The sequence below is a fragment of the Lygodium microphyllum genome, chromosome 12 (genome assembly GCF_053477565.2).
Source record: "Lygodium microphyllum isolate KBCC chromosome 12, Lygodium_microphyllum_v1.1.10, whole genome shotgun sequence".
Classification (NCBI taxonomy): domain Eukaryota; kingdom Viridiplantae; phylum Streptophyta; class Polypodiopsida; order Schizaeales; family Lygodiaceae; genus Lygodium; species Lygodium microphyllum.
The window spans coordinates 4,825,342-4,847,776 of NC_141146.1; the positions used below are offsets into that span (position 1 = coordinate 4,825,342).

At 42.5% G+C, this 22,435-nt stretch overlaps 1 protein-coding gene across 3 annotated transcripts in view; it reads left to right on the forward strand.

Moving 5' to 3' along the window:
• The first annotated feature begins 431 nt into the window (after positions 1–431).
• ALG10 (DIE2/ALG10 family) overlaps positions 432–22,435 on the forward strand; it is a 90,704-nt gene continuing 68,700 nt past the window's right edge. Inside the window, exon 1 of one of the 3 annotated variants that reach the window (XM_087689098.1) lies at positions 432–825. In XM_087689098.1, coding sequence (XP_087545224.1) covers positions 565–825 — 261 coding nt within the window. In that variant the 5' untranslated portion in view covers positions 432–564. The remainder of the gene's footprint in view (positions 826–22,435) is intronic. The other 2 variants (XM_087689096.1, XM_087689097.1) reach the window with 2 other exon arrangements.

Genomic DNA, 22,435 nt, shown 5'->3' on the forward strand with positions numbered 1-22,435 from the left:
ACATGTGGTTCCTCATTCATGGCATTGTGGTATTACTTTTTTTTTTGGCAAGGACTTGCTTCAGTTCGTTTGCTATTGCTTAGTTTTATTCAAATACAATGCAACACAACTAGTCACAATGCCTACCGCAATCTACCAATTAATAACTATTGACTACGTAGGGATCAATATACCATTACATAAACTAAAATTTAAAACAACCTTACATAAAATTACTCAATCTGAGTTGGTGTTTACAAAAAATATTTTTAATAGCAGATACAAAGACCTTCCCCTAAAAGATTTACATTATATGCATATATGAGTGTGTGTATATATAACAAATTTTTTTTACTTCAAAGTTTTAAACCTTATTCTTTAAATTCCGCAGGTCTTTTATCAAAATTTACAATTACAATTCATTTTACATTAAACCTGGTTTTTCACGTAGACTGGGACTCCGAGTGGCCGTGGTGTGACTAGCAAGAGTTGCAATGCGACGATAGGTCAGTATAAAAGACCGTCGCCATAACCAAATTCTTGATGATGATGAGAGACACCTGATCAGAGGCAGTAAGCAGTCGAATGCGAGGATCCGGCCATGGCCTCTCAGGCACACAAGTCGCGGATCAGAAACAGGATCACGTTGCAAGCATGGCTCTGCCTGGCAGTGGCTGCCTCCACAGTCCCCGTCGCACTTCTTGTGGATCAGATCGTACCAAACCCTTACATGGTACCTGCGGAAATCTGCAACTAATCTCGTTTGCTTGGGATGGAAAATGGAGTCGTCTGTCAATTTTGGTCCATGCGAGTTATGAGGAAAGTGTCCTTGAGTTAATCAACTTGGTATGTGGACGCACTTTCACAATGACAAAATTCATCGCTTCCACTGCCACTTATCGTATTGAAAACGCAGACTTGATACAAGGCCTTAGTTATCTCAATGACTACACAAAGCTCAATGTTATATCTTCCGGTTTAAGGGGGAATCGGCTGAGAAACAGTGCAAGTAACAGGTCATGGTCACATGGGATGCAAAACGGTAAGGGATGTGGATCAGGGAGGAATTGTTGTCACTTGTGACTATGCAGCAGTCACATGGAATGGGACGTGGGGCAGAAAGAAGCTACCATTCCCACAATTCTCAAGTCCAAAAATGACTTTCACTTGTGACTATGAAACTAGTGTGTCATGGTGCCTTTGTTTGTTTGTTTGTTTTTTTTTGGGGGGGTGGGGGACGTAATATATAACATTAGCTAAGAAGATTTACTATATGGACATTGAAAGAGAAAGAAACAAGATTGGTGCTTCCATTGTGGCAAAAAAGGGGCAAAATAAGACCTCTTGCTTCATATCAGTTGAATGCAAAAGCACTCTAGAGTGGGTTCAATATGTTTGCTCAACCAGGGGATGTTGGATCCAGATAGTGGGTGCATTTAAGCCATCCAATGCACACTTTGTTATGCATCCTCAAAACATTCAGGCTCCTTATCATCAATTGTGCTTGTTGCCATAACAAACTCCATGGTATGTGCAGTATCATGTATATGAGCTTGCCTTCTAGTACGACCAGCCATGGGTGCATCCAGATGACTATCTTTCATAGTCTGTAAATACCATCTAGGCATTTGTCTTGCCTCCTGATTGTGCATAAGCTCTTGCTGAATTTCAGTTTCAGCACTTTACAGAATATTCAGATCAGCTAATGGCTGATTTTCTGCATTTTCCAATGGACCAGTTGGCTAAACATTAAGTTCACTTGTTAAACTCCAGTTGAATCACCAAATGTAATGGGCAGCAGCCCTTCAAATACATCACGGGTAGCCTGATATATGTCTAAACAAACAAGGGATAATTCTGATTTTTCATCAAAGAGTACATCCCTACTGACAAACACCTTTTTAGAGACATGATCAAGAGTCTGTAGGCTTTGCTCTCACTACTATATCCCACAAAAATGCATTTGAAAACCTTGTTATCCAACTTTTTCTGGAGTACTTGGGGAATGTGTGCATATGCAAGACACCCAAAGGTACGAAAGTGTCCAACAAAAGGTTTCCGGCTCTTCCAAGCCTCAAAAGATGTACTTTTCTTTAATGCTTTGGTGGGGCATCTGTTCAAAACATGGCAGGCATACATAACGGCTTCCATCCAAAAACTGTGGCAAACTCTTTGCTTTCAGTATATATCTGGCCATCTCCATTAGTGACCGATTCTTCCTCTTTGCAATCCCATTGTGCTGTGGAGTATAATCAATAGTGAACTGATGAACAATGCCCTTCTGCTTCAAAAAAGAATTCAGCATAGAGGACATATATTCACTCCCTCGATCAGAACAGAGAGTCTTTATTTTACAGCTAGATCGGTTTTCAACAAGTGCAACAAAAGCCAAGAATGCATCATATATTTTTGACTTTTTACCAAAGAATAAATCCAGTAGAATCGAGTAAAGTCATCAATAAAAGTTCCAAAATAGTAACATCCTCCCAATGACTTTGTTTGCATAGGCCCACATACATCTGAATGCACTAACTGTAACTTGGTTGTGGCTTTGAAAGCAACATCACGGGGAAACAAAAACCGATACATTTTCCCAAAATACATCCTTCGTACAAGTGCTCACGAGGTCTCTCTAGAAGAGGTAATCCATCTGGCATCTGTGTACGCTGCAAGAGCATCAAGCTACCAAAGTTTACATGCCCCATGCGAGCATGCCATAACTCTGCCTGTATCATAGCAGGAGTAAGAGTGGATGCCAAGTACACTGATTGATAAACTAAAAGAGCATCCAACTCATATAACCCATGACATAAAGTGCTAGTCAAGATCAAAGTCATGTATTCTTTATCTCTCACCATGCATCTATCATCATTAAATGTGACCTGCAATCCACAACGTGCCAAAAGAAGAAATAGAGAGTAGATTCTTCTTTATACCAAACATAAACAAAGCATCATGTAAGCAGAAAATAGAGTCATCAATGGCTGTGAGCACAATCTCCCCAATACCTCTAATAGGGTATGATGCATTGTTGGCACACTGTACAGACTTGCCAACTGGAGATGCACCAATAGAAGCAAATAAATCTTTGCAAAATGTGATGTGTCTAGAAGCACTTTTGTCAAAAAACCAAGTGCCTGCATTCTCAGTAGAGCTAAATGCTCGATCAGCCCAAAAAGTGTCATAACTGCATGTGTAAAAGCAATAGTCCCTATCTGCAACAAAGGACGTGAACTCAGTAGCAGTGGAAGGAGCATCAGAAACAGACATTCATGACTCCTTCTCCTTGGCGATGCGCTTTCTACACTCACTGATATAGTGGCTTGGCTTATTGCAATAATGTCATTTGCCCTTTTTGGCTTGCGTGTCCCCTTGTTTTTTACTTCCCTGTGAGGTGCCTGAAGTCCCAGAGCTCTGCGGAGCATTCTTTACTTGGCTGCCTTTGCCATTCTGTCTAGCCATAAAAGCCTCTCAGAGGCCTTGACATCCACACCACTATTTCTTCTTGTTTGCTCCTCCTCTAGAAGCAAATTGACTAACTGAAGAAAGGAAAAAGGTTGTGGGGCTATCCTCATTGTGAGGTTTAGGGCAGTGTGGAAAGCCAAGAACGAAGGAGGTAATGAGTTCAATGTAGTAGATATCAGCTGTGTATCTGAATAATACTAATCAACATTCATAAGTTGCTCACGCAAGTCTTGAATTTTGTTCAAGTGATCCTGCATAGAATCACCCTAATCCATTTTCAATGTCTCTAGCTCTCTCTTTAAGAAAGAGATGCGAGTCTCATTCTTACGAGCAAACATTTGCTCCAAAGTTAGCCAGTCATATTTTATGCATTTATTTGGCCTATTTATTGTCAGCCTCTCTCCTCCACATTCATTCGTTACTTGACAGTTTTTGGGGAGGAGCAGGTGCTAGTGCCTCCACAGCTGGTGACTCACATTGCTTGTGTACTGTCTCATGTTTTGATATATGGATTTCATTTTCCGAGCATATATCTGAGTTCTTATCTGTATTGTGTTCTTTCTTTCTTTTCTTTTGTCTTGTATTCAGCAGTTTATTTTAGCACATGTTTATGCTTCCATTGCTGTACCACTTCTGACATGGTATCAGATCTTAGGATTTGTGTTTCTGCTGTGTTTTCCGGCTGATTTCAGGACTGTTTTCCCTCTTGTTGATCAGGCAGTTGTTGCTCCAATCAGGCAACCGATTTTGCCTGCGTTTTTTGTTGATGTCAGCATCCGTACAGTCTGCGCATCCATTTCAGCCCGCGTTTTGGTGTCTCTGCCTCTCCTCCTGGCTGGGCGATTGTATTCTCAGGCCGTTTTTGCTGTTTTTATCAGTTTTTGACATATTTCTTGACTTTTTACAGCAGCTTTTGTCTTATTTTGATCAGATTTTGGGTTATACTGTATGTGAACTCTTGCTTTTTGCAGTCTGTACTCTTAGTTTGACTATGTTCCCTACGGGCGCAGACATCTATCACTCCTGTCAGTTTTCTTCATATGTCCTCGATGCTACTTGAGCATGAGGCTACTTTGCGACTACAGGGGAGGCTTCTGTCACATTATGGAGGTTCAGGTGAGGCTCTTGTAGGTTCAGAGAGGGGTTTGAAGACAAATAAGTCGAAGGCCCAGTGTTATTGCTGTGGCAAGAAAGGTCATTTAAGGAAGGACTGCAAAGAGTTAGCGGCTTCCAGGAAGAAAAGGGAGTAGAAGACGAAGTGGGATGTGGACTCCTCTGACGAGTCATCATTTGCTTCAGATTCCGACTCAGCTCCTTCGGCGAAGGCGAAGTTCAAGGTGCGGAAGGGATCTTCTTCTTCCGATCGTGGGAAGGGCTTCGTGGTCCCTTTCTCAGTTGCTTTCTAGTGGTGGTGATGAGCTCATTCCTCACGACTCTCTAGTGCCAGAGAGGGAGTGTGAGAGGGTGGTGAGATGGGGCAACTGTGCCTCATCTATATTTCTATATAGATGCACAGGATCCAGAGAGGGACATCCCTGACGCATCAACGGAAGTCTGACAGGTACAAATCCTGAAGCTAGGATTGATATCCAAGTTCATGATGGGCTGGTTATTTGACAGAGAGCGGGTGGCTTTTATCAGGAGCTCACATGAGGGGATACTTTGGCCGCTGGTGGTCTAGCCAAAGAAGGGAAATCCATGGTCATTTATGCATTGTTGCATTGGTGACAGGTTGGTCACGTATGCTACATCAGAGGCATTGTTGACAGACATTGAGAGCTGCTATGATCTTCTCTATCTTCAGGAGCTGGTACTATCGACATCAACATCAGGTTCTCTCTGAGGCACCTTGGTGGTGGTTTGCGCACCCACTACTTGGGTATCCATGGTTCTACTCTGATGGACATTGTTGTATGTACTATGTTACGGCATTATCATTGTATATTGTCTTGTATTAGATCACCCATGATCTGAGAGAGGGTGTTAGCAGATTAGTCAGTTCATGGTTGAGTTTGCACCTGTGGTACAGTAGGCTGGGCTCAGAGATTAGTTAGTTCATGGTTGAGTCTGCACCTGCGGTACAGTAGGCTGGGCTCAAAGATTATTTAGGCATTTTATTTGCCATTGTTTATTGTGGTTTAGGCATTATTTACAGCCAGTCGGCCAACATTTAATGCTAATCGACCAGTCATATTTTAGGCATTTATTTGGCCTATTTATTGTCAGCCTCTCTTCTCCACATTCATTCATCACTTGACAGTTTTTGGAAAGAAGGAGCAAGTTTTAGTGCCTCCACAGCCGGTGACTCACATTGCTTTTGTACTGTCTCATGTTTTGGTATATGGATTTCATTTTCCGAGCATATATTCGACTTCTTTGCCAGTGACATAGTCCCAAAGATTTTCCGCAACAAGTACATTTTTCATCATGAAAGACCATAGTGAGTAATTGTTATCATCCAATTTGTCCTCCTTGGATACATAGGTAAAGACATTACCTCCCTGATTTGCCATGATAATCAATGTCAAAAGAAATAAAAGAGCAATGTCCAAGCTGGACCAACCTGGAAATCTCAAAATTTTCAGAAATTACAACAAATAGCTTGCTACAATTAGTATAACTGAGGTACACTTGAAAGGTGAGAAGGATCGAAGCTTACTTGGAAAAGCTATGACGGGAGAGCAAGAGCAAGAAAAAGAGAGAGACCAAATGGAAACTCCGACAGTTACAATGTGTGATTGGGCATTCCTTTATTCAAACTGTCACTAAAAGAATAAATAATAAAGTAATTGTGACAGGCACCCACCACCTGTAGTGTGTAGTGGTGGGTACTGTCAATTTAGTAATACACGGGCGGCTAGGTAGAGGCTCCTTTACCTCCAACAACCTCCCACTTAAAGGCAAATCTGTCCCAGTAAAGAGTGAAAAGAAAAAAAAAAGACAGTACAATGTACATATGTATAACATGATGATGAAAAACGTCATCTCATCCAACGCCCATCAATCTCTTGAGGAAGGCAAAGCGCTCAGTAGCGAGGCTTTTTGTGAGCAGATCTGCAGGATTTTCGTCAGTGAAGATCTTGACAAGGTCAACAGACTTGTCCTCCACGACCCCACGTATGAAGTGATACCTCACCTCAATGTGTTTCGTTTTTGCATGGAAGACCGGATTCTTGGCTAGCTGAATAGCACTCATAGAATCCGAATGCAACGTAGGTATAGAATTAATCCCAAGGTCATGAACCAAACGGCCTAACCATATGGCCTCCTTGCAAGCCTCAGTGGCTAGAACATACTCAGCCTCAGTGGTAGAGAGAGTCGTATACTTTTGAACCCTGGACATCCAAGAGACAACACCTCCAGCATAGGTGAATACATAGCGAGAAGTGGATTTTCTACTATTTGCATGTTCTGTATAATCGGAGTCTGTATACACCACAACTCCCGTATCCTGGCTGCCATAGCAAATATACACATCTGTTGCACCCTTCAAGTATCTCATGATACCCTTTATGGCATCCCAATGTTTCTTGTCAGTTGTAGCCATATAGCGTGCCACAACACCAACTACAAAGGCAATATCTGGTATACATCAAACTATCCACGACTAATACATAAGGGATCTTGGCCATCTTGGCGCTCTGCTCATCTGTCTGTGGACAATTAACATGTGAAACCTTCACATAAGAAGGTAATGGACAACCAATAGGTTTGACATCTTGCATGCGGAAACTCTCAAGGACTTTATGAATGTACTCTCTCTGTAAGAGGTAGAGTAGTCCCTGATGCTTGTCGCGCTTAATGCGCATACCAAGAATATGAGAGGCCTGTCCCAAATCCTTCATCTCAAAGCTTTTCTTTAGTTGAGATTTAAGAGCATCCAACTCATCACGAGCTTTCCCTGCTATCAACATATCATCTACATAAAGTACAAAAATAAGCAATGAGCCATCATGGGTTTTTTTCATGTAAAGACACGAATCCATAACGCTCCTGCTGTAGCCCTGTGACTACATAAAGGTATTAAACTTATGATACCACTCCCTAGGTGCCTGTTTTAAGCCATACAGACTTTTCTTCAATTTACACACTAGGTGCTCCCTGGCAGGTTCTGCAAAGCCCTTAGGCTACTCCATGTATATCTCATCATGCAAATCCCCATGCAAGAATGCAGTTTTGACATGAAAAGACTTCATCAAAGTCAACTCCATGCTCCTGTTTAAAGCCCTTAGCAACAAGTCTTGCCTTATAAGCGGGCTTGGGGTTTCCAGGGGTACTTTTCAGCTTGTACATCCATTTGTATGGCAAAGCCTTCTTGTCGTTAGGCAATGTAACAAAATTCCAAGTCATATTCTTATGTAGGGAGTCCATCTCAGACTGTGACTGTCACCCTTGCGCATAGCCTCATCATAGGTGAGAGGCTCTTCTGTATCTGTAACCAAGACATAATGCATAGAGGGCTCAAATTGATTAGGTGGATGTCTAGCTCTAGTAGACAGTCTCACTGCAGGCTCTACTGCATTCTGGGGTGGGTTATAGGGGACGGTCAACTGACGCTTAATACCACTTAGCCAAACCATTCTGGGGTGGGTTATAGGGGACGGTCAACTGACGCTTAATACCCCTTTTATCACGTAGGTGCTCAAAGGCACGTGACATATTCTCCTCCATTATTAGTCTAAAGGCATTTCAGCCTATGCCCAGTTTGGTTCTCAACCAATGTAAGCCATCTCTGAAACACAGCCAAGATATCGGACTTAAGCTTAATGGTGTAAGTCTAGACTTTACGCGAAAAATCATCAATGGACGTCACAAAATACTTTGCACCACCCATAGATTGAGAAGGCATGGGCCCATAAATATCCGAACGTACCAATGCTAGGGGCTCACTCATGCGTATTCTACCAAACTTCTTATGCGTATTCCTAGTTTGTTTGCCATAAAGACAATGCTCACATGAATCAAAACATGCATAGTCAAGGGATGGTAAGTACTGCAAACTAGAAAGCTTTTTCATTCCCTTCAAGGACATACGGCCCAAACGGGCATGCCAAAGAGATACATGTGGTATGGAACTGACTGACAAAACATGGTCAATAGAGGACCCATCAACTACAAGAGGATAGGGGTTGCCAGCCTTGGCGCTTCTAGCAAGCACAAGTTTGCCATGGGTGATCTTTCAGGCAGAATCCCCAGATAAAACATGAAATCTAGCATCATCAAGCTGCCCTGCAGACATAAAACTGCGTGTAAGCGTAGGTACATGACGTACATCTTGTAACAGAAAAGTACTATCAGTAGAGAATTGCAGTCGTACATCCTCAATGCCAACAATAACAAGTGACCTGTCATGACCCAAGCGAACTGAACCAGAGACAGGGCGGTAGGAATGGAACCACTTACGACATGGTGTAATATGAAATAAAGCACCAGAATCCAAAAGCCAGCATTGTGTATACAGAGTGAACCTCGGTCAACGGCGTAGCATCACAAGAACTAGCTGCAAGTATGTACTCCCCATTGGAGTCATCAATTTGCATGACATTTATCTCCTCGATTTTCACACTGGATTTCGTAGGCATAATGCTGCAATGAGAGGACTTTTCTTGTACTTTGTCTTTTCCCTTCTCTTTGCGCTTCTCATTGGGCAACTTACGACATTGTGGGCTTATATGACCATTCTTGCTGCAATGATGAAATGTCACATTAGCATTTCTCCCATGAGACTTATTGAGCGACTTACCACGCGACTTAAACCTAGACTTCTGTGAGTCTTTGCCACGTTCATACCCACGGTTATTTTTTCCATTACTATCTCTGCCTCTAACAGTCAAAGCATGCGACACACGAGAGGCATCCAGGTTCTTACTGTTGATCTCTTTCTGCAAAAGAGCACTCTCTACATTAGGCAAGTTCAAAATAGTAGCAGGAGCACATAAGGCAGTGCGAAATACATCCCATGACTCACTCAGAGTTCCAAGCAAAAACAATGGAGTAACCTCATCATTGAAAGTAATGCCATGCGAAGTTAAGTTCTTGAGAATAGCATGGAATTGGCTTAAATGAGCAGACATTGTTATATTCTCCTTCATGCGCAGGTCCATAAGTTGCTTCAGCCAATACATTTGACTTGCTGGACTTTTCTTGTCATAGAGGTTCTTAATTTTATCCCAAAGCTGCCAAGCACTTTGTGCTTTCTCAACCACATTGTAATGCACCTGTTCAGTGAGAGACAAGATGAGGGTGAATTTGCATAACTCATCAAGCTCATCCCATTCGTCATCAGTCATAGTTTCAAGCTGCTCACCATGCATCCTTAGTGGCTTTATCTGCGATTTTTGCACCAATACTTGCCAAACTTGGCTCTTCCAATAGGCATAATTCTTACCATCAAGCTTAATGATGTTGAAGATATCACTGTCAATGGAAGAAGATGCCATACTGCAGGCCAAAATGGTGCAGACAGTTCAAAACTGCTTGCTGTTTTCTGTTGTAAACAGCCAAAATGCTGCCAAAAACCAAGGCAAAATAATCACGAACTGATAGCTAATGATGCTGCCCACCAAGTACCATCAAAAGTACATAAAATCTTGATGATTCAACATGAAAATTCCACGTCAGTCCATGCATAACTGCTTGTTGTAATAAATTACAGCCAAGTATAATGAGAGCAAATTGTAGGCAAAATGAATGCACTAAGTCAACCACTGACTGTCAAAGCATAATCAGCATCAAGCGGGCATAAATCAGCATGTGATAGTCATATGGACATTGGGCAAACACCCAAGCATGTCAAATGAATCCGTCAGTAAGCCGACACACCCCTTGTGTAATAGGGCAAAGTGTACACAACACTGGCAAGACCTGATACAAAGAGGTGTATGCTCAAGGAGTGCAAAGCCCAAATCAGCCCAAGTACATCTGTGAGGACCACGACATATCAATCATGCAACATCCAAGTGAAGATCCTAGTCTCAAGTATCCGAACTAGGGCATATGATAGCACCAATGCTAGAAGATCCAAGATCAAGCATCAATCAGACCTCATGAGCATATAGGCCGTGTAGCATCCGTACATAGCATCCATAGACATCAAGTACATCCAAATTGTAATTCTGGCAAGTCGAAAAATAACCAAAGTAAGCTCCGGGTAATCAAATGTCAAGCCAAAGCAAGGCTCAGTAGCATCCAACTCCAAACAATGTAACTGGGATGTAGTAGTGCATAGGCCAAGCATGTCAAGACCAATCAAATATAAGCAAAGTATATGCCATAAGTATATCAGAGATGAAGATCCAAATGCTATGCGAAGTGAGCTCAAGCTCAACCAATGATTCGAGAGCGAATCCAAGCTCTATATCGATCCCCGAGAGTCACTACATCAATGTATACATCCAAGATATAGCCCGAATGCAATAGGCATATCCAAACATAAGCAAAAGAGCTTCAGCCCTGAATATTCCAGCAGCAAATAAACGTCCAAAACTGAAAAAACAGTGGCTCAATCTAAGCTCAAAACCATAGACAAACCATAGGTATACTTTCCCATATGTATAGGCACCAACCGGGCATAATCGGGCATCAAATGACTATGTAGCATGAGCATAAAATGTAATGATAGGGGGACTGCCCTGTTTTGGGCTGCCTGTGGAGTGTGCAAAACAGTCAATGACTGAGCAAATTCAGCCTCAAAAGCATCTCATATCATAGGCATACATTCTCTTAGCATTCGGGACCAACCGGGCAACCAATGTCAATGCCAAAGTGGTCCAAACATAACATGCTAATGTAGCACTGCTGCGGGCTGTCTGTAAACTGTGTATAACAGTCCCAAACTTGAAGTAAATCACATCAATGCTCAATGCCAAGGCTCGGGATCAAATGCCAAGCATAAACCACGTGTATAGTGCCCAAATGAGGTGTTTTCAAGCTGCCAATGAGTGCCAAAGGAGGACTGAAGAGAAAAAACGAATTTTTTGCAAGTCTACAAGTTGGCCCAAACTGATCTGGGGCTTGTGGAAGGGTTGGGCAAGGTCAAGGCAAGGTTGGGGGAGTAGTCAAGGACCCCCAGGAGCTCCCTCTTGAAGGGCAAAGTCACCGGTAGAGAGTAGGCATCACAAGAAGCAAGAGAACATGGCTGCCATGCTTCAGAAAACCTGTGGACTGAAGTAAAATAACAAAAGAGAGCTCCAATACCTCTAAAGGAATGCCCTGAAGATGCCCAAATGGGTCGAATAGGTGCTCGGGAAGCTGGGGAGTGACGGGAGCTCAGGAGAGTCGGCTATGGCTGTCGGGAAGTAGACCCAATGAGTGTAGGTAATCGATAGGAAGCTAAAGGAGTCATGAACCAAGTTGGAATGCTCGAGCAACCTGGCTCTGATACCAGTTGAAAGGTGAGAAGGATTGAAGCTAGCTTGGAAGAGCTATGGGAGAGCAAGAGCAAGAAAGAGAGAGAGACCAAATGGGAACTCCAACAGTCACAATGTGTGACCGGGCCTTCCTTTATTCAAACTGTCACTAAAAGAATAAATAATAAAGTGACGGTGATGGGCACCCGCCACCTGCATTGTGCAGTGGCGGGTACTGTCAGTGTATAGTAATACACGGGTGGCTAGGTAGAGGTACCTTTACCCCCAACAACACTCTGTCAAAACTGTCTGTAATGCACACAGTCCAAGGTACATTCAGTATTCAACAACACTATATGAGCAAAAACCCCAAAATTTCTTGCTCCAAAATTGTCCAAAACAGTCTATCATTGATTGAGACTGTAATACATGTGCCAATGTCTTTAAAAAACTCAAAAGCCCCAAAATTTCTGATAACTTTGCCCAGAAATTTGCATCAACCGTGTCCTAGACACGTACTCAAGGTTCTGTGCCTGTTCAAGCAGAAGCCCCTTTTTCCAGAGATGAATCTGGAATAACAAAGTAATTTGAAGAAAAAAATTACCTTGGCCACAGGATATAGGGATACCTGGTGGGGGCAGGTAACAGGCGCAGGCATAGGTGCAAGCGGCGCTTCTAGGCGAGCTAGCGGATACAGGCGGCATTGTAGGTGGATGTGGCACAGGGTGTGGGCGGCGCGACTGAAAGAGGGCGCAGACGGAGTTGGAAGAGCTGAAGGCGGTACACCTAGGAGCAGGGCTAGGCGCAGGCAACCTACAGGAGGTGCAGTACTCTGGCGCAACTGGCGGTGGCGTTGGTGATGGAGGACGACCTTCTGTTGGGTAGTGGCGGCTGCTGCAGGAAGTAGGTACGATTGACGTTCTTCCACCAGACGCGGGAACTCCTAGATGCTGAGCAGAGCTGATCTGTGCAAAGCCTCAGCTTTGATACCAAATGTGAGATGAAGAGAGGATCAAAGCTCAGCTCAGAGTGCAGTAGACAGTGTGAGAGTGAAGCACGATACCCAATGCAATAGACTGAAAGAGTGTAATCTGAAAGTACAAGGTACAACCCTTAAACCTTAGGGTTGTAGGGGGTATCTACACCCGAACACGATAAGTGCCTGTAAGTGTGTGACATAAGCACATACGAAATAAGACAATAAGTTTGGGGGAAAAAGCCTCTCGTACTGAGAATAAAAAGTGCCCCAGTGTCCTACTAATCACTGACACTCCTCTGTGAGCATAGGCATGAGTGGAAACCCAACAAAATATGCCAAATATGGCAGCTGATCAGCCATCAATAAATGCCTAAAAAATCACTAAAATGACCACTATAAAATGCCTAAATTACCAAGTAATATCAAGCATAGCTCAAACTCACACATGAGCTGTCTAGATTGCTAACATCCTCTCTTAGATCATGGGTGATATGATACAATACAATGATACAATGATAAGCATATATAGCAAAGAACCACGAGAGTAGAACCATGGATACCCAAGTAGTGGGTGATCAAGCAAGCCACCCCCAAGGTGCTTCGAAGAGAATTTGAGGTCAATGTCGATCGTACTAACTTCTAAAAATAGAGAAGAGTCATAACATATCTCCGTGTTTGTCAACAATGTCTCACAGTAGGATACAAGACTATCCTGTCAAAAATGCCTTTGAACATATGTGACCATGGATTCCCTGTCTTTGGCCAAGACTACCAAAGTGTCCCTCATGTGAGCTCAAGACTAGGAGCCAAGTCCGCTTTCTCTGTCAAAGAAAATAGCTCATCATGAACTTGGATGTCGATACTTTGAATCTACTAGACCTTGGCCAATGCATCAGGAACGTCCCTCTTTGGCATCAGAGAGTTGTGAGGGATGACCGTATCACTTGGACTAGAAAGCACATGAGGAAGGGCCAATCAAGCCCTTTCTACGATTTGAAGAAGTGGATCCCTTCCGTGCTGCGGACTTCTCCTTGGCCGAAGGATTGGAGTTGGAGTTTGAGAAAGAGGATGATGTGTTGGAGGAGGCCCCATTCCGCTTCTTCTTCTTTTGCCATGAGGCTACTAACTCCTTGTAATCCTTCCTCAAGTGGCCCTTCTTACCACAGTGATTAACACTAGGCCTCACTGGATCCACCATAATGAGATGAGAGCCTGCCGTGTAAACACAAAGATGTCTCATGCTCAAGCAACATCGAGGACATATGTGTAAAGCTCACATATGTAGAGGATGTTTGTACCCACAAAGCATTTGCCACTCCATCAAACTACAGGGGGAGCTTGTAGAGTACTGTGCCCACTAGATGTGCCTCTGGAAGGGTAGAGTGCATGTGTCGAAGATGGTCATGTACCTGTGTAAATGTAGGTTGTTGGTTTGAAAAACGCAGGCCTGATCAGCAGGGGGAAGAAAGACTTGTAATTAGCAAAAAAATCGCAGCAGGAACCAAGATCCAACAATCTGATACCATGTTCGAAGTGGTGCAGCAATGGAAGCATAGATAAGTGTTGAAATAAACTATTGAACACAAGACAAAAGAAAACAAAAGAACAAAAGAACACTGCAAAGGAAAAGAACTCAGAGATGTGCTCAGGAAACAAAATCCATATACCAAACACGAGAATGATGCGTACAATAGTGAGTCACAGGTTGCATGGACATTGGCACTGACTCCTCTCTCCAACAGGAAGACTACTTGAAGAATGATGATGATTGAATGAAAGGAGGAGAAGCCACTGAATAAATAGACCCAAAACATGCCAAATATGGTAGCTGGTCGGCTAGCAATAAATGCCTAAAAAATTACTAAAATGGCCACTATAAAATGCCTAAATTACCTAATAATATCAAGCATAGCCTAGACTCACACAAGCTGTCTAGTCTGCTATCAGTAAGAGGGTGTTAGCAGTCATGTGTGTCTTATGTGGTCATCTCCTACTTATGAGCCTTAGTCTGAGTCAGACGATGACATTAGGAGCTTTGACATTGTATTTATTTGTCATTTTATGTGTTTTAGACACTTTAGATGGAGGGCACATTAGTGCATTTCTTTTTGTGCACTTTTGGCTATTTTTAAGGGTTTTGACCACATTTAGTGTTTTCCTTCTTTTTCACCTATATATAGGCAGCCTGGCCTCCCACTTTCATTATCCATTATCCACCATTGATCCCTCGTGATCAGCTAGCCCTCCTCATTCTCTCATCCCCTTGCTATCGTCTGGTGCCCACACTGATCCGTAGAGCTGCGTGTCGGGGTTAACTGTTGTAGCCTTGTACCTTCAGCCATCCAGTCACATTGTTCCTTCTCTATCCTGCGTTCTCTCTTTGTGTCCTTCTCTCCATGTTCACTTTCCTCTTTTCGTTGTATACTTTCATAGAGGGAACAATAAATGCAAAGTAAAATAGGTCTTCAGCTTGTAAACACAAACAACCAGGGGCTGGTAGAGGACCGGGAGTTTTTGGAACTGCAAGGACCTGCTGTAAATGCAGAGAATGAAGATGTAAACACTTGCAGATGGCTGCCCAGCTTGGAAAGGTGCCATCCAACCCGAATAGCTTCTGCCTAGTTGAAAGAAGGCTTGCTGAGATCCAAAATGCAGATCTGTCCATGGTAAACGCAGCCTAAAGAGGGCTTCTTGCATGAAACGGAGGCCGGTTCCAGCAAAAATGATGCCACCCAGCCTGTATAATGGCCGCTCAGCAAACTAGAGACAACCCAGGAGCAGAATGCAGCAAGTCCGTGGCAAACACAGACTGAAGTGTACTGGAAGTAGGTCACCCTGCCTTGTTTGATGGCAAATACAGGGGCTGCAACACGTGTGGATGGCGTCTGGCTGGTTTTGTTGTGGACAGCGTGTTCCTCTTTAAGATCTTTGGCTCCCATGTGTGGCTCTGATACTATATGAGAGTGTGCAATGGAAAGAGGAAAGTGAACATGGAGAGGAGACAAAGAGAGAAGGAACAATGTGACTGTAATGGCTGAAGGTACAAGGCTACAACAATCAGCTCCAACATGTAGCTCTATACATTAGTGTGGGCGGCATACAGTAGTAGGGGGATGAGAAAATGAGGAGGGCTGGTTGATTACGAAGGATCAATGATGGATAATGAGAGTGGGAGGGTAAGCAACCTATATATAGGCAAACTCAGGCCAAAAGTGGCCAAACCCTAAATAGGTCATCCGTGCCTAAAAAGAAATGCACTAATATGCCCTCCATCTGAAGTGCCTAAAATACATGAAATGACAGATGAATACAATGTTAGATTTAATGTTCTCTTTTGACTCAGATTGAGGCTCACAAGTAGGAGATGACCACATAAGACACGCATGATTGCTAACACTACATAGGCTCACTGGAGAGCCGCTTTGCATGTTTTATGCTATTTACAGGGGACTCGATCCTAGGGAATATGGAGAGGGGGCTACTCTTTTTGGATGGAGTGACTTTGATTAGGCAAGTGATGTGGATTGGAGGTAATCCACTACAGGTTAGGCTTTCTCCCTTGGATTGGGAGCTATCTCGTGGAGCAGTAAGATGTATGGCTTCTCTCTCTTCTTTCCTAACCTTCTAATATTTCTCTCTTCTCATCACTCCTTTCTCTCTCCTCAGCTCTTCTATGGAGATAGAGTACCGTGCCCTTTGTTCTACAGCTATGGAGTCAATTTGGCTTTGTTGGATGTTGATGGAGATTGACTTTCCCTAGATAGGACTCACTCAGTTGTGCATGGGTAACTACAGTGCCCTAGCTCTGGCAAAGAACCCCATGTTTCATGCTCGCACAAAGCACATAGAGGTTCAATATCATTATGCATGGGAGCGGATCATGGATTCCGAGTCAGTGGTGGCCTATTGTCCCATGGCAGACAATGCGACAGATTTCTTCATGAAGTGGCTTCTATGCATCATCACATGAGATTGTTGGGTCTTCAGACACTCCCAAGATTTGAGGGGAGTGTTGTCTTGTGTTATTTTGTTTGTCAGTTTGTCATCTTTTGGTTGTAGTCCTAGTTGGAATTTGACGGGGACATAGAAGTTCTAATTGTGTTTCATCTAGTTTTATATACATTTCTTTTCATTTCTTCCATCTGGGCACATTTTAGTGTGCATTTCTAGTGTCTATTAGACATTTTAAAACTATAATTCCTTTTGTGGAGGGGTGGTAATAATGTGATTATAACTTAATTGCAACAAGCAATAATTAATGAAATGCTGAAACTCAAACATTTACCAATCAATCTTGGACATTGGACACCCTTGATTTGCTTGGACAATTGGCCTTCACCGACTCCTTGGGAAATGAAAATTGCCCCAGAATCAAATGTTGGCTGGTTCCTCACTTGAATCTTGCTGAGAATTAATTCTCAACCTTGAAAATTCAAGTCTTGAGGCTTCAATCTTCTCCACACTTCTCGAGGTTGCTGTTAAACCCTATTTTTTGCTATAAAGAATTAATTCTAACCTTGAAAATTCAAGTCTTGAGGCTTCAATCTCCTCTACACTTTCCAAGGTTGCTGTTAAACCCTAAATTTTACTGTAAATTAGGGTTTATAGTAGAGAAAGACAAATTTTCAGCCTCCAAGGATTAGAATGCTGAAATCTTCGGAGCAAGGCTAGGAAATGGTTGGAGAACGAGAGAGAATGCTGAATAGAGAGAAAATTCAAACTTCTAAAATCACAAACTCTTGGAGGGTCTTTTGCTGGTTGGAAATGGCCTTTCAATTGTTGTTGTAGCTATGGTAGTCTTCTCTTTGTCTCTTTTAGCTTGCACAAGGCTGGAAGGATCCTTTCTCTTTCTCTCTCAGTCTCAAAAACGTCTTTCCCACTTGCATGGGCAAGTTTTGCCAAGTGGCAATTTTCTCAACTCAAATTTCAGCATTGTTAAATTAAATTATAGTTTTAAAATTCAAAAAATTAACTAAAAGATTATTTTAGTACCCAAAAAGTTAGTATGACCAGCCAACATTGGCTGGGCCAATTCATCTCCCAAGTGTTCCTAAGTCTTCTTTAGCCCCTGGACTGGCATTAAGTGCCATTAAATGCCAAATCCCTAGTGTGACCATCTGATACTTATGACTAATAAAATGTCTTAGGTCAATTTCTGTTACCAGATACTACATAATATGTGTGCAACATTACTTAAGACTTTGCCTTTGACATCCTCTGATTTCCTTGGGTCCTTGGCTCGTAAATATGAAATAATCTCAATTGCACTTCACATGTGCAATACATACTTAAACATTTGATTAAAAATTTAATCCAAATGTTAAGTAGAGCAATCAAAATTTCATGCGTTCATGACACATTTCATAACATGTGCTGCCCTGCTAGATGCTGCCCAGCCCTAGACTGCTGTGATTATTTCAGACTTGCCATATCAGCATTTGCGACTGCATTTAATGCAATCAGACTGCATTAATTGCAGTTGGACCAGTTTGTATGTTGGTCCCAAGTAGTAGTCGACTAGTTTTCTGCCTCCTCTACTATTTATAGTCAGCGCCAAGGCATGGGCGGTAGGCCATTCGCTTCTGTTGCTGGTGCACACTCCAATATCAACATCTCTCTTTGTCTCTGATGCTACTAGAGTCTTCAGCTCAATCCAGTGTCCTCATTGACATTGTGGGCTGTGCACATGGACTGATCAGTCCATTCTCTCTCTCCTTTTGTAATCAACATTCATTTCAGATTCAATGCAGATTATCACTTCACTTTCTCTTCTCTACTTGCGGTCTCTCTCTTTCCCTTACACTCCGTGTTTGTGATTTCTTTCATTGTGTACTCTCACACCATCAAGCTTCGTTTTGAAAGTCCTACATGTTTTGAACTTGGGCTTCCCACTCCTCTCAGCTCATGGCCTTACTAGACTTGTTGTTCGGATTGTCTTCATTGAGCAGGCGGTCTTTATTGAAGATTCATATTTAGGAGCCATTTTAGCGATAGGTTGGTAGGAGAGGGGGCTATACAGGCTCCATTTCCCTTTCATTATATAGGGTCCTTTGAGGTAGAATTCCATTGCTGCACTTGTTCTTGATTGTGCACCACCTATCTCATAGGTTTCATCCTATCCCCCACCATCTCCTCTAGCAGTTCCCTCGTATCCCCCATTTCTTTTAGAGGGGGACAATATCAATGATGCAGTTGTGGATTCCTTAGGCCCTTGTATCTTAGAGGTGGATTCCTAGTATTGTGAGGAGCTTCTTCATAGACGTATTACATTGACAGATTTCATTAGTATTGTCTTTTCTTCAACCACCCTTGGATCCATTCCGTCTTCTTTGGCCTTCAGCCATGTCTAAGATCTGAGAGAGGGTGTTAGCCATCATATGTGTCTTGCATAGTCATCTCTTGCTTGTGAACCTCAATTTGAGTTAGATGAGGACATTATGAGCTTTGACACTCGGTCTATCATGTGTTTTGATGGAGAAGCAACTCTATTTAGAGCAAGCATTTTTTTTTTAGTCTGTTCTAGGTATGTTCACACTAGTTGGTATTTAGCTAAAATATGCATTACTTGCTGATTAGCCTCTTAAACAGCCCCAAAACACACAAAAAATGCTCTTTTAGAGTAAAACCCTAAAACAGGGAGCAGTTCGAGAGAGTTTAGTGGAAACCCTAATTTTTGGGACGCCCTTCCACATCTATAAATAGATAGGTTGCCCCCATTCAGCCATCCTTCTTGTTTGCAGGTTACACAAGCCCACACACCCTCTGCTGTTGTTGGCACCCAGTTTCCAGCCTGTAGCTGTCACCAGGTGGTGATACTTTTTACAGTTGCTTTTCTTATTTACTTATATAAATACTTTATTATTTTTTTCTTTTGTTGCTGTTGCTTTTTACCCCCAAAGTTCTCTTGGAATAAGCGGGATCTTTGCATGGCCAGAAGAGGCAGCCATTGGGACAAATTGGACTAATGGTTTGTTTGAGCCTTAGGACCAGTTCCATATTGAATGGGCACTGAAGAATAGAATGCCAGTGGTTTGGGACTGTGTGCTTAGCCTTTGGAGATGGTGCAAGACAATGAGCCTAGCCAAGATAGAAGATGCACATGTGAAAATGCTCACAGAATAAAAGTCACTGTAACTGAGCCACATCACACTTTTGATGTAGTCGCAATGATAAAAGTTGCACAGAACAACTTGAGGAATGTAAGGGTCACCATCCCTAAAATTTAGGGAGTTACTATTTTTGGGCCCCAGAATCTGTTCGCGTCATTGTCTTCGTTTTTACACGAGGATTAATTCTCTGGTTTGTGCCGAGGTCAAATTTTGCACCGATCATGGAGAATTTTAGACAGGAAGGTTTAAACGGGAAAATTGTTATATGTATGCCATGTGGCACAAATTCCCAAAAGAGAGAGAGAGAGCATTAAAAAAAAACGTAATAGGCATAAGGGGCAGATGGGAGAAGGAAGTTTTGAGGGGCTGAGGGCAGATTGCTGCAAGAAAACCAGCCATGGAGAGTACTTCTACGTCTCTGACTCAAGCACGGAGGTAGAGCTTGCTCCCTCTGATTTACCTCTCTCTCTATTCTCAGAAGAAATGCTTTGCATGCTGGATTGATTCCATCGAAGTGAACTCTGCACATGCTGAATCGTAAGAACAGTGAACTCTGCTCATGCTAAATAAGAACAGTGAACTCTGTTCATGCTGAATGAGAACATTGAACTCTGCACATGCTGAATCGTAAGAACAGTAAACTCTGCTCATGCTGAATGAGAACAGTGAACTTTGCACATGTTGAATCGTAAGAACAGTGAACTTTGCTCATGCTGAAGAAGAACAGTGAACTCTGCATATGCTGAACAGTAAGAATAGTGTGCTGGACAGTGAGAACAATGAATTCTGCACATGCTGGACAATAAGAACAGTGAATTCTGCACATACTGGACAGTAAGGGATGTTGATCTGGACATGCTGTACTGTTCCTATGCAGCTGGGATTTACTTAGAAGAGATGAAAACCAACTGTTCATAGATTATGTATTTTGGAACATTACCATTTTTGTAATTTTCTATCTTTTAATTGATAAAGAAATACCGAGAGGGGCGCCGGTCTTCGGGGCCAAATCTGGTGTTGAGCGAGAGAGAGAGGTCTCTGTTTATGTGTGTGTATGTAAAGTCCAGGTGTTAATTGAAGGAACTACCGCTTTATGTGAGTCATAGACCGGTTACATGGTTCCATCCCCAGGATTTGAATTCTTTTCTGTAAGAATTTAAGCTCGGACAGTTTTGGGTGAAAAGGCCATACACACAGGTTTTACAGAGATTACAGGACTAGAGAGATTGTAGACATGGATAAAGGCAAAGGAAAACTCCCCTATGAAGAAGAGAGTTCTTCTTCTACTCATAGACACCAAAGAGAGAGTATTGGTGCACAGGTATCAACACCTTCTAGAACCGAGATTGAACCACATGATGAGGAGCAAGAACAAGAGGACTTGTTTATGGCACAACTCCTCCGTATGGTTGGCTCTTTCCAACAGCTGGTAAAGAATCCTCAGATGCAAAAATGTTTGAAGTCACATAATGAGGATTCTCAGACTAAGTCATCACATCATACCATGGAGCGCTAAAAAAGGCAAACCTCTAATGTGCGTGAGTATGTGGAAAAGACACCAAACATGGAGACATGTCCGGTGCAACAAGAAGCACAAGCACAGGATCAGGGAGTGAATGGTCAAGGCAATTATGCACAAGTGGCACAACAGACTATTCCTCCTCAGTTTGCTACTTATCCTGGTTACTTTGGTGGTGGGTCAGTTTTTCAAGAAATGGTTGGATTACCCATGGGTTATCGGGGATACTTGCCTAGAGGGCCACTAGGAATAATGCCTATTGAGGCAGTGAACCCACTTTATGCTAATATTGGTCTATAGCCCGGTTATTAGACTCTGAAAAGTCCTTATTTGATGCCTGGAGTACAAATGCAGCCGTTGGTTTTTCTCAGCCTAGTGGGCATATGGCAGCTAAGACAGGTGAAATGAATGCTGATAATGCACCTAAGGGACTCCCCTTTTTATAGCCACCTGTCTATGACAACTTGACACCAAAAAGTGCAAAGCCTAAAGACTATAAAGAGGGTGGTCAGGCAATAAAGTTTGAAACCTTCAGTGGTATGCAAGATAAGCTGAAAGCTTTGACATTTATACAGCAGTTTGATGTAGCTTACACATGAAGGAATTTCACTGAGACTTCTAAGGTGCGGAAGGCTGCAACTTTTTTGAAAGGTAATGCTTTGTAGTGGTGGAACATATTGTTGATGCAAGGATATGCACTTGCCACTTGGGTTCATTTCAAACAGTTGTTTGCAGCCTCATGGTTAACTAACACGTTTGAAGTAGATGTCATGACTGCATGGCATAAATTGGACGCGGCAAATTGTACGGATTTAGAAGAGTACAATAAGAAATTTTGGGAACCACTTTTGCCCGTGAGTTTTTACAGGACAGTGTCCCTATCAGAACAAATTGAAAAGTACTGTTGTGGTTTGCCCGAAGCCATCAGGGATTATTGTACCAAGACTAGGGTTACAAATACGGTACAGTTAATTGAAAATGGTGGTGTGGCAAGTGCATTGTTGAAAGGAAAAGCTGAGAGCTTTAAAGGCATTGA